The 14,562-nt window shown below is 31.6% G+C and overlaps 1 protein-coding gene across 1 annotated transcript; it reads left to right on the plus strand.

The window, feature by feature from the left end:
- The first annotated feature begins 2,640 nt into the window (after positions 1 to 2,640).
- Positions 2,641 to 12,775, plus strand: LOC127848668 (uncharacterized). Its single transcript, XM_052381251.1, has 3 exons — positions 2,641 to 2,955; positions 3,401 to 3,489; positions 11,497 to 12,775. The coding sequence occupies exons 1-3, from the start codon at positions 2,805 to 2,807 to the stop codon at positions 11,572 to 11,574; spliced, it is 318 nt and encodes a 105-aa protein (XP_052237211.1). The 5' UTR covers positions 2,641 to 2,804; the 3' UTR covers positions 11,575 to 12,775.
- Positions 12,776 to 14,562: the final 1,787 nt, after the last annotated feature.

Below are 14,562 nucleotides of genomic sequence, written 5' to 3' on the forward strand. Positions count from 1 at the left end.
CTACACGTGTTCTCATATGATAGGTTCACAGGTATTTTATGTTAACTGAAAAAAAATCAAATTGCCTCACAGAGCTTCGTTTGGACGGTTCTTGTCAACCGCTTACGATCTCCCCTCGCGTTCCATCCTGCAAAACCCTTCAGGTGTCACAATGCTAGCACATATGTTAAGATTCTAAACAGTAAAACTAAAAACTAAAAGACAACAATTGAATTGCATAATTTTCAGTTACATAATACATTGCCCGGAGAAATTTGAAAAACTTAAAATAGTATAACTAAATCAAATGAGAAATTAATCTTGCGGCGGCATTTGATTGCGAAAGTCTTGGTCGTACACGATTATATATCGCCCCCATTGCTGCAAAAAGATACCATTTAATTTCAAAGTCACATGGCACCTGTTTGCACCTAGGGGGCAATATGTTCTATTCGAAGGTTTTCATATACAAATTGAAACGCCTCTTGAATATTCATGCTCAATGGTTTACCACTACTTGCGTGACATTTCATTACAAAAATAGGACAGCAATACATTTTATGTTGTTGAATTCAGTGAAAACGTCTTTTGTTTGACGAATTCGTTTCGTATAATATTCGTGAACTGTGAACAATTAATTTGGGAAGACGCGTTATAGACGTCAATACTCTACTGGAAGTCACATAACCTACAGTTGATTACTCACCATGAAGAAAAAGGTGTTATCTTTTAAATAAATTAAATGCACGATCACAATGTAGAGAGTGAAATAAAAATGAGCGTAACACAAAAAGCAGCTATAAGGAAAATAATCATAAAGCGGGAAAGATGAAAATATCAACAGAACGTATAAACAAAGATTGCGTTTCACATCATATATCCCTTTTCTGCACTCCCATAACATAGCCTTGCTAGCAACAGGAGTGTATCATGAGTACTGGAGACTTGTCTAGAGTATACCAATATTTAATAAAAAAATATCCTTACGCAGAATCAAATTATCGAGGCATAAAATATAAAAAAATAGATCTAAAACGTATTCACTATTTCTCTTTCATTACAAAGTAAGACGGTTCTTAATATCAGTTTGATAAAATTATTGTTTTATTATAATGTAAAAATTGTGGAACCTTATGATTATCCTATGTCACGTCGCCAAAAATGATTATCTTATGTGGCACTTTGTGACTATATTGCGTCACGGCGCCTAAAATGATAATCTATTGTTTCCCAAAGTTCGTTTTAAGTCGCGTTGTGTAATTTTTTGATTTGACTTAAATGTCCCAGATTCGTAGATCATTCATCAGTTTGCATAAAAAGGCAACAAGTCTTTTTGTAGCATATAACAACTTTTATTCTTGATTAAATATTGTGTAATCCAATTAAAATCGCAATCTTATGAAATATTTGTAATATTTAAATTTTCACTTTAACTTATTTAATAATTTTAATTAATCATAATTAATAAAGTTTTAATTAATTTCAATTAACAAAATTTTAAAATAATTATTGCATATTGTTTAAAATAACTAATGCATATTGTTTAAAATAACTATTGCATATTGTTTAGAATAACTATTGTACATTGTTAGAAATACTTAAGGAATTGCGCAGTTCATAAGCCCAGTTTTCACAAAACCACACCGGAATACTTTTTGTGCCAGGTGAGCTACAAACTCTATCATATTGATGTACTATAAGAAAACAGCTTACTAAGCTAACAAAGAATAGCACATTCCAATCTAAATTGTTTACCAAATCAAGAACGCAAACGTAAGCAATAGAAACTTCTGGAAAGTTCCATGACCAAGGGTTAACAACTTTGACCCGAACAAATATAAAAAAGTAGGTGAATCAGCGTACCACGTGAGACCACATAGGATCACGTGAGAAACGTATTAGGAAAAGCCTGATCAGGTTTCAGAAAGTTGCATCTGGAAGAATATTTAAGAAAACACTGCGGGGGACTCACCACAGTGTTTTCTCGGATATTACAGGTGAGCTGTTGATACTTATTTATTTTCAAACCTAAATTATTGTTTGCTGCAAATAAATATATTCATACTTAAATTATTGTTTACTGCTTTAATTTGTTTCACCTACATTCAATGTAGAGTATTTAGGAAAGTTGATTGACTGCGCAATATCCAAATAAATATATATTGTGTATTAATGATAATTGCTATTTTATAAGTATCATATTAGTAAAACAAATAGTACTGTCTTCTCATAAATAAATAATTTCTTTATTTTATGATTTAACAAAATAATGTTAATGCCTGAAAACTGTTAGTGAAATTGAACAATATTCTGTGTGATTTATTAATATATATTAAGAATCAATATCGTTGCATATGTACGTATATATATATCATAAATGATATTTATGCATGCAAATGTTTATCTTGTTTAATAAATTAACACAGTGTTTTCTCGGATATTACAGAGAATAAAATGGGCTGTTTACACTGTCGACTTCTTTGATTATTTACATCTATTATGGATTATAAAATATTAGCGCTTAACGCTAATTTGCATAAAATGAAGAATGATAACATTTAATACTAACTGAAAATGAAACACTACAAATACAACATCCACTAAGACCGTAATGGACAGAATAATTAACTGTTAAGAACCAAATAATGTATCGTACGTAAATAAAGATCCCGTTACCGATTACACTAGATAGAAATAATGGAAACTTCAAGGATATTGAAATAGAAAGTAAAAGCACGTACGATATCTGGTGGAGAATAGGTTCTAAAGTTTAATTCCTTTACAATAACATTTTCCACAACAAAAATCGTCAGAAATGTTTCAAGATGTCTCACTACAATTTACGTTCTCGCCTATCAGCCACTCTACCGCCACAGTTGACGCCGCCAACATCCCCACCTGACGAGTCGACAGTTCCGGAGCAACCACTTCACCCATCAACTACCATATCAAAACAAGACACTCCAAAATCATCAAGTGAGTCAAAACCTTATTTACAAACTCCCGAAGATTTTGTTGCAAGTGAAAAACGTCGTAAAAAACAATTACGTTCAGATTTTCATAAACAATTAAATTCTATCAAAACAATCAGAAGAGTAACAATACATGACAGCCCATTTCAAAGTCACCCATTACAATCCGATGCATCAGACACCGAAGAAACCCAAGAAACAACACTCCAGCCATTAACGCAGGACCCACCGATGGAATCGCTGCTCGAGCCATTATCCAATTTCCGGTACGACCCAGTACCACCGCCATATGGTAATTTTCAGTGCCTTCCCGACGAACGACTACAGGATCCAATTTCCAGTGTTATTTCGCAGAGACCTAACTTTTTCTTAAATACCCCATCACCTAGTGTTAATAGTGCTAATTTTCCATCGCAAAGTGCTAATAGTGACAATATTAACTTACGTAGGCAGACGCCTTCCGCACCTGGCCACCCTCCAACAGACGGGGAACGACCGGCGAGAAACTCCCATACCGCACAGACTTCAGACCCAAGAGGTACAATGTTTAAGCCAAACATAATTAAGTTAGCATGCTTTACAGGCAGAGACTATGATAGTTTACCAGCGTTTCTGGCAAAATTTCAGAAATTTTGTAGCATGAATAACATTGATAGGGGTGAGTACGCTAATGTTCTTCCATTTTACCTGTCCGACAATGCAGAGAATTTTTACAATAATCTAACCGAAGATATTAAATCTAATTATCAAGAACTCACCAAAGCACTTGCTAAACGATTTCAGACTAAAGAATTAGATTATCATCTAATTGCTATTAAACAAAGAGAAAATGAATCATGTGATGATTATATCTCGAGAGCATTAAAAATTTCTACTGATGTACAAGGCTTAGAAGAAAAAGTTCTCGTAAGCTTGCTTGTCAATGGATTAAGAGACAGTATTAAGAAAGATGTTATTTTAAGACAGCCAGAATCTCTGTCAGAACTGGCCAAATACTGTAAACTCTGTGACATGACCACGTCATTTTCAGTCAATGCTATTGACACAAAATTTCAAACGTTATTGGAAGAGATTAAAACCTTAAAAGCGGACATCAAAATTAAGGAAATTAATGCTTTACAGTCAACCCCAATACCAAATATACCGGTAGAAAATTCTTACGCTCAACAACATATGTTTCCAAATCAAATGCCATCTGTTCCTTACAGCCGTTATCAACAATTTCAACCACGACAAAACCAAAATTATAGGATGTCAGTACCGTTAGACTATCAAAGACCGCGAATAGTCGATAGATCCGTATCTAACCCACGTTTACAAGTACACAGACAAAATGCACAAAACCAAATTTGCCCCAAATGCGGATACGATTCTTGTAGGGGGGGTAGAAAACTGTTTTGCATTCAATAAACGATGCAACAATTGCCAACAATTCAATCACTTCCAATCAATGTGTTTTCGAACTAAAAAATGATGGAAAAGACAGAGCAGTAGGTACCATTTTAACAACGCAAATTATTCAAAATTCCAAGTAAAACACGAGCAAATAAATAAAAAGGGTTTAATTAACAAAAGTACGCATACAACTCAAAATAAACAAAAACAAAGTATTAAATCTAAACGTAAAATATTAGCTTTAAAGGTAGTATCCACATTTTTTCATAATTCTTTACCAGGAACAATTGCAGATGTCCCAACAAACATTCTTTTGGATTCGGGCAGTAGTATGTCTGTAATCAGCAAATCATTCTTCGCCTCCACAAACATTTCGCGAAACGAATGCCTACCATCTAATCTCCATGTCAAGACCGCCATTTCTGATAATTCGTACAATGTAGAAGGGGTCATTAACCTCCCAATGCTAATTGGCAACACGCGCTTTGAGCACCCGTTTTACATAGTACAAGGCTTAACGAATAATGCAATACTAGGAGTAGACTTCTTTTCGCAATACGAGGCAAAATTAAATTTTGAGACTAATACTCTTGAAATAAATAAAGATAATATTACATGCAAAACCAATTTTATAACAAATGAAATTCACTGTATTCAAGCTAATAAAAAGATAAGACTTAAACCTCATTCATTTCAGAAAATACCTGTTCAATTAAAAGAATGTTTTTTGAATAAAGATTTACATATTATGGATGAAACAAATATCATGGAACTTGATTTATGTATTACAGACAACAAAAATAAAACTATACAATTTCCAATTTACAATAACTCGGATACAGAAAAAATGATAAATAAATATGATATTTTAGCTTCAATACATATTTTAAATGAAAACGAAATATATGACATTAATAATTTAGATAAATGTAACGAAAGTGGAAACGTTAAGACGACAACCGAAAAAGAACAAATATTACATAATAAAATAGGAAAAGAATTTGCGAATAATCAGCAACTGTTCGATCTCTTAAAGCAATATCAAGATATTTTTAGTGATTCAGAAACAGATGTCGGCGCTGTTAAAAATTTTGAATGTTCCATCGAATTGATACCGAATGCTATACCTATACGTTCAAGACCATATCCGGTAAACCCCAAAACGAGACAAATCATTGAAGATGAATTAGAGAAAATGCTAGATAAAAATATAATTTCACCATCAACTTCAATTTGGAGTAGCCCTATTGTATTAGTTAAAAAACATACACATTCAGATGATATTTCACCAGAAAACCAACAAGAAAATAAACAATTATATAGGTTATGCATTGATTACCGACTGTTAAATAAAATTTCGAAGAAAATGTATTATCAAATGCCTACAATTGTAGATGTTCAAAATATGATCGCAGAGAAAAAGCCAAGTATCTTTACTAAAATAGACATAAAACAAGCATTTCTTAATCTGCCCATGGCCGAAAATTCTAAAAAGTATACTGCATTTAATTCACCAACAGGACGATGTTTTCAATTTAACGTGCTTCCTTATGGGTTATGCAATTCTCCCTTTTATTGGTCATTGTATCTTTCAAAAATATTAGGAGAATTCAATTTCAAAAACCTTCTATTTTTTCTGGATGACTGTATACTTATGAGTGACAATATTGAAACCCACATCAAAGAACTTTCTCAATTTTTACATAAACTAAAAGAAGCTGGTTTAGTAATAAATCTTAAAAAGAGTCATTTCGCACAAAAACGAATAACATTTCTAGGCACAGTATTTGAAGGAAACACTATTCAAATGGACCCTGACAAATTGAAAATAATTAACGAATTCCAAATTCCTAATAATCAAAAAGGATTAAAGAGTTTTTTAGGCATGACAAATTTCTTAAAACGGTTTATAAAAGACTACTCACACATTGTCGCCCCGTTAAATAGATTACTTAAGAAAGATACCATATTCAAATGGACCGAGGAACATGACAAAAGTTTTAATTATTTAAAACGAGCATTAATGGCAAAACCAATTTTACGATTACCAGATTTTAATCAAGAATTCACTATTTATACAGATGCTAGTACCTCCGCAGTAGGATTCATTTTATGTCAGGAAGATTCTCCAAACCGTCATCATGTTATTTTATATGGGGGTCGTGCTTTAAAAGATAACGAAAAACGTTACAGTAGTTGTGAACTGGAATTATTAGCAATCATTTACGCTTTGAAAGAATGTAGAGTCTATATATCAAATATACATGTCAAAATTATAACAGACAATAAAGCTTTAACATTTTTGCATACAGCAAAACACTCAAATGACAGACTATATAGATGGGCTTTAGAACTAGAAAATTATGATCATGAAATCATTTATAAAACTGGCAAGACAAATCCGAGCGATTACCTTAGTAGAATTAACTATTCTAAATCAGACACCCACGTTAAATCCAAGGAAAACATACATACACTTTCCAACAATAACGCACCTTTAACACCTCCACAAACCTTGGCACCAATACAAGTAACGCAAAATAATCATTGCTCCCAGGTTAACATTCTCACAAGAAAAATGCGAAAACAAACAATCAACACAACACCCACCAATCATCAACCAATTATCTCTGCTGACAATCAACTTAGCACCATTCCACCTGACAACAGTGTTATCTCAGATAATGATCACATACCTGATTCACAACTCCAGACAGTCAATGACCGCAAACAACACGCGCACTTAACATCTAATCAACTAGACATTATAAACTTACAAGCTACATCAAAAGACTTCGGCGACATTTATGCATTTTTAAAGAACGGTCATTTACCTGATGATAAAGACTCAGCAAAACGAATTCCATATATAAGCACCCAATACGAAATAGTTGACAATGTTCTGTTTCATTTTTACGAACCAAGATCTAAGAAACATCAAACTGAAAAAACTTTAATTAAACAATTAGCTTTACCTGAGTCATTAAGAAGTGAAATACTTTACAGTTTTCATGATTTAAATGGTCACTGTGGTGTTGATAGAATGTTTGCAACCCTCAAAACTTTCTATTACTTTCCAAAAATGTATCAAGCAGTTAAAGATTATGTTCAATCTTGTAAAAACTGTCAAATATTTAAAAGAGATCACAATTATAAACCATATCCATTACAAGAACCTTTTATTGCAAGCGCACCATTTGACATGTTACACATCGACATTGTTACGGTAGCAAAACAGAGCAAAGAATATAAATATGTTTTAAGCGTTATATGCGCATTTTCAAAATTCGCACTATTTATACCATTAAAAACGCAAAACACTATTGAAATCGCAGAACAACTTTATCATAAAGTATTTGCAATATTTGGACCGCCCAAACGTATCACATCTGACCGAGGACAAAACTTCTTAAGTGGTATAATGGATGTTCTTTATAAATTCTTTCAAATAAAGAGGCATCGAACCTCATCTTATCACCCAATGAGTAACGGAATGGTAGAACGGGTACACTCTACATTACTCTCAATACTACGTACATCGTTAAAAGACGAAAGCGATTGGCCTGATAAGCTTTCCAGTGTCCAATTAGCCTATAATTCAACAGTATGTCCGAAAACGACACAATACTCTCCGTACTACATTCTTTTCGGCCGACATATGAATAAACCCATCACTTCCGAATTATTTCCACCAATTAATACCAACCCTTCAATAAACACTTATGTTGAGGAATTGAAACAAAGATTTAAACTTATATGGAATATCACACAAGAAAACATAAATAATTCTCGTGACGTTATGCGTAAGTTTTACAATCGCAAAACTGCAATACGTCCATTTAAATTAGGAGATCTTGTTTTTATTAAACAAGAAAAAGTACCTTTAAATAAATCCAGAAAATTGTTTCGAAAATTTTCAGAGCAACCCTATTACATAACCAAAATATTACAAAATGGCACATATATTTTGAGAGAACGATATTCAAACAAAGAATTAAAAGTTCCGGTTAATATCAACAGATTAAGAAGATACCATGATGAAAAGGATTTACGTGATTTATCTCAAACATTCAAATTCCATGAAAAAGAAACTAATGATAACACAGAAAATCAAAACAATCTGCAAACCGTTACCGACAATACACAGCCAAATATAACGGCAACTGACAAACAAAATACAATAAATCAAAATGATATTCCACCAAAAAATTCAAACAAGAAATGGTACAAAGCTGACAAAATTTTAAAAACCAGAATTAAAGATAATCAAAGACAATATTTGATAAAATGGACAAACAAAAAGTATAAGAACAGTTGGGCAAATGACGAAGACACATCAGAAGCACTTATTAAACAATTTTATATAAACAAATCTCTAAAGAAAAATCACAAAAGAAAACGGTAAAATGATAAACAAATTAACTGTTAATTTTTTCTTTTAGGCAAGATGTTGGTCACACGATTCATTATACTTTTCCTGTCACTTGTGGGAGCACACAGCGAACAATTGCTGATGAACCATGGCGTTAAGTTCTCAGATCCAAAAACAATAAACTTCGTGAATAATGAATGGACGCATACCTTTCGATTTGATATGCCGGACTATCAATTCAATAGTGACATCGGTAGAAATTATTCATTGTGTAGAGACACTTATTTCTACGAAAAAGGATGTACCATAAGCGTCGAATTCAACACTCTAAGGATTTTAATGGAACATGATATACAATCTTTGTTACACAAATTTCGTAGCATGATTCCTACAATCTCAGATAAACGGAAGACACATGAGTCACAACCCTTACTTCCCTTTATAGGACAATTAGGTTCAACTCTTTTTGGCATTGCAACAACGTCACAACTTAATCGATTACGCGATCATGCAAATAAATTGGCACAAAGAGTTAATCTCTTAACAAACACATTTACGCACGAATTCGGCGAAATGGCATCATTTGCAACTAATGTTCACGAGCATATGAAATTATTCGATGAATTCGTTGCGAATGCTTCAGCAGTCAGGCATAAAATTGTGGACGAAATGGAATCTATGTCAAATAAACATACAACTGCTGAAAAATTAATACTAGATGTAAATGATAAAATGATCAAAATAAGGTCACAGTTTGATAGGCTAGCCATAGGAATTGAATCACTGGGCAATCGTAAATTGTCGATTCATATAATAAACCCCGAACTAATGTCCCAAACGTTAACAGAAATAGCTTCGTCGTTAAAAATCAACTATCCGACTCATAAATTGGTCAGCACTGAATTGGCATTCTACTACAATCATGCTGAATTTATTTATGGACGCAACAATAACTCAATATACATAATGGTATTGTTTCCACTGACAAACAGTTTGGATAACGAAATTTATGAATTAAATTTCTTTCCAATTCCTCTTGACAATGATATAAAAAACAAAGATGCTAATGAATTCACATCAAAACCTAGGTATTTAATTTATAATGGGAAAAACCTATTATTCACTTTTCTTGATGAATCATTCTTGAGAGACTGTTTGACAGCAGGTTCAACAATTTTATGTAAACATAATGTTATATTTGAAATCGATTTCAATACGAATTGTTTCGTAGAACTCTTGAAACACGGGGACAATGCAAAAACGAAAGATATATGTGAATATAAGATAGTAAGAAACGTCTTGAAACCAGAGCTGAGAATTTTAAATAGTTCTAAGGTACTTGCATACATGCAATCAAATTTAAAATTGGAATGTGTAAATCGTTCTAAAACAATAGATGATTGTAAGTACTGCATTATCGATGTACCATGTGCATGTAAACTAGTCTCAAAAAGTCAACGTATTGATGAGCAATTCACAAAATGTTTGACAAACGATACTACTGTCGACCAAATATATCCAATTAACTTACCGTTACTCCAACAATTTTTTAATAATACGGTTTTGGATAAATTGATGAAAAACATTTCGTACAATGATCCAATAAATGTATTATTACCGGTATTTAAAACCTTCGATCAAAACACACAGGATATATTAACTCGGTCACACAAATTAGAAATTGACATGCAAACCTTTGTGAAAAGAGCAAAGAAAAACCAAATTGTGTACCATAGCCTAACAGAAGCAATGCTTAACGGTGAAATCTCAATTGAATCAGGTTTATCCACTTTTGATATAATTTCAATCATAGGTATATTACTCACAATCGGAAACACGCTCATATTGATATTTCTTTCACGAAAAATTCGCATTCTATTAACTGCAATTACACTAATAAAACCAACAGCGGCACAACATCTTAAATACGACAATCCCACCACGCTATCACCACTTCAGGAATTTACCAACAGTCTTAATGAGTCTCTGAAATATGAACATTTTCTTGTCTTTCTGGCCATGATTCACGTTCTCTTGCTAATAACAATCCTTCGCAAATTGCAAATATTCAAACGACAACGTGGCACTCTTTTGATTTTACATGTATCAAATGGTTTAAATTGTATTGATATCAACATCGTCAGTTCGGTTTCTTGTCGATCAGAATGGATCATTGACTTACCTGTCACCCTGAACATAAACAGCATACGCTTTGGATTGTTTCCAAAACTGCTCATTAACACTACGGAAATTTCGTTTCGGAACGCTACAGGGGATATAATAATGGAAATACCATCTGCTCTGTCAATTGGCATTTATCAGTACATCAAACTCCGACAAATGCTCAACACAAACTATCACACTGAACTATTCTTGGTCCATAACGGAATTAAGGAACGTACATAAACGAACTTCAACTGCAAAAAAAAAATAAAAAAAAAAAAAAAAATAAAAAAAAAAAAAATGGAAAAGCATTAGTGGAATAGCATTAGTTATCACTTTGTCATCATCATATTTGAATATGTTACAACTTTGATGTCAAATTTTGCATGGATTTCAACTCTGACGTCAATTATTCAATGTTATATTTCATTTTTTTTTCCATTTAACCATTATAAATACTTTGAAGATTATTGAAATGATTTAATTTAATCTTCATTATTAAATACTACATTTTACATGTTTTCTCATATTAGATGTCAATCGTTACATACTTTAATTTTATTCATTACATACATACTTCAAATTTTTTTTATACTTTCGCTGTTCTCATTTCAGGCGCACACGACAATACATCATTCATATAAATATAGTGTGTATTTCATAATTGTGTTCTTAAATTTGTATTTTCATTGATACTCTATTGTATATATAATATCATTTTATCGTTACATTTTTGGTTCCCTATTGTCAATTTTACATTTCATTAATTTCATAAAATGGATATTGTTATTAACATTTCATTTTTTATATTGTTCTCTAATTATTTCAAGTTATTATTTAAATACAATGGCAACTCTTCTAGTAATTTATACATTTCCCTCCCTTTAGATCACCATCAACTGCATCACATAAAATACTTTTTAAATACTTTTCCCAAATTAAGAAAAATCCATAGACGCACTAAAAAATTACTATTTACCCACATGTTAAATAATCCTAACATTTCATTTTCAAGCTTAATTTTTGCTATAGACTACTTCGACATAAATATACTCTATCTTCAAATGCTCGACCATCTACTTTATGAAATCCACCCCCTAAATTTTCAAATCTGCCAAACAATTATTTTAAGGTTCGGTTCAAAATCCCAAATATCCATAATAGCCCACAAAAGATTTCTTCAATCAAAATTTCTACCTCCCTCCTTATCCAATTTTTCCATTACAGACATCTTAAATGCAGATCTTAAACAAATCAATAACTTAATGACTCAACATTTTCGCCTTTACAAACAATCCCTTAAATGCCAATCGATCCCTATCGATTTTGACAACACATATTGTCGAGTTTGTCATGCTTCGCTGAAACATTGTCGTCCAAAATTCAAAAAACTTGATCCTCTTGTTCATTTATTCTTAAGTCGAACCCCTTGTTGCCATACACCCCATCATATCTTCTGCTCCTATGACACTATACAAAACGGATTCAAAATTTGTAAATTATGTCTTCATACTGTAAAATGTTTCAACTGGAAACTAATAAAACAGTATATGTTGGAACCCAAATGAACATACTAAACATAAAAATGTATAACTAAATGTGACTATTAAAGTCACCTATGCTAAACATTAACTTACAAACTTTTCAATTGTATAAATAATACTTGATAATTCTTTTGTTTTCCAACAAATACTAACATGTATATAGACTGCTTTGTCATTATTGTGCATTTCAATTACGTTGTACTTGATCTTTGTCTTATTGATGTTTCAAATAATGATCTAAGTATTAATTCTCTAATATAGTTTATTTGAAACCCTGTTTATATTTGTTGTTTTGTTATAGACACTTCAGGCGGAGTGTATATTTAAAGTTGTTGTATTTTCATTTACGATTAATGCCTAGTGTGTTTACGAATTCTTTTCCTATTATCTATATATTACATCTATTTCGATTGTTGTTAAATATGGTAAATTCATGTATGCATGCTTTAATATTTTACAGTTAAATGTTCTGGGATTGTTTAAACAGCAGTTAAATTTAAACAGCCCATATATTAGAATAGGAATTCTAATTAAAAAGAAGGAGGGGAAGATGTAATCCAATTAAAATCGCAATCTTATGAAATATTTGTAATATTTAAATTTTCACTTTAACTTATTTAATAATTTTAATTAATCATAATTAATAAAGTTTTAATTAATTTCAATTAACAAAATTTTAAAATAATTATTGCATATTGTTTAAAATAACTAATGCATATTGTTTAAAATAACTATTGCATATTGTTTAGAATAACTATTGTACATTGTTAGAAATACTTAAGGAATTGCGCAGTTCATAAGCCCAGTTTTCACAAAACCACACCGGAATACTTTTTGTGCCAGGTGAGCTACAAACTCTATCATATTGATGTACTATAAGAAAACAGCTTACTAAGCTAACAAAGAATAGCACATTCCAATCTAAATTGTTTACCAAATCAAGAACGCAAACGTAAGCAATAGAAACTTCTGGAAAGTTCCATGACCAAGGGTTAACAACTTTGACCCGAACAAATATAAAAAAGTAGGTGAATCAGCGTACCACGTGAGACCACATAGGATCACGTGAGAAACGTATTAGGAAAAGCCTGATCAGGTTTCAGAAAGTTGCATCTGGAAGAATATTTAAGAAAACACTGCGGGGGACTCACCACAGTGTTTTCTCGGATATTACAGGTGAGCTGTTGATACTTATTTATTTTCAAACCTAAATTATTGTTTGCTGCAAATAAATATATTCATACTTAAATTATTGTTTACTGCTTTAATTTGTTTCACCTACATTCAATGTAGAGTATTTAGGAAAGTTGATTGACTGCGCAATATCCAAATAAATATATATTGTGTATTAATGATAATTGCTATTTTATAAGTATCATATTAGTAAAACAAATAGTACTGTCTTCTCATAAATAAATAATTTCTTTATTTTATGATTTAACAAAATAATGTTAATGCCTGAAAACTGTTAGTGAAATTGAACAATATTCTGTGTGATTTATTAATATATATTAAGAATCAATATCGTTGCATATGTACGTATATATATATCATAAATGATATTTATGCATGCAAATGTTTATCTTGTTTAATAAATTAACACAGTGTTTTCTCGGATATTACAGAGAATAAAATGGGCTGTTTACACTGTCGACTTCTTTGATTATTTACATCTATTATGGATTATAAAATATTAGCGCTTAACGCTAATTTGCATAAAATGAAGAATGATAACATTTAATACTAACTGAAAATGAAACACTACAAATACAACATCCACTAAGACCGTAATGGACAGAATAATTAACTGTTAAGAACCAAATAATGTATCGTACGTAAATAAAGATCCCGTTACCGATTACACTAGATAGAAATAATGGAAACTTCAAGGATATTGAAATAGAAAGTAAAAGCACGTACGATAATTGTATTGTAAATGTATTTTATTCTTATTTGTATTGTAATTCTTCTTTAAAAAATTGAGACAGAAATAATCAGTTAAGAAATAAACAAGATACACCAACACAAAATATAATCCGTCCAGAAAAACAAATGTCCAAATGTCCGTTTCTCTTGTACTATCCCGTGAAGCCAGAAATTGGGATATTCACTTGTGCTTGTTCAAAACCGCTTGGCT

This window comes from Dreissena polymorpha, chromosome 10 (assembly GCF_020536995.1).
Source record: "Dreissena polymorpha isolate Duluth1 chromosome 10, UMN_Dpol_1.0, whole genome shotgun sequence".
Lineage (NCBI taxonomy): Eukaryota > Metazoa > Mollusca > Bivalvia > Myida > Dreissenidae > Dreissena > Dreissena polymorpha.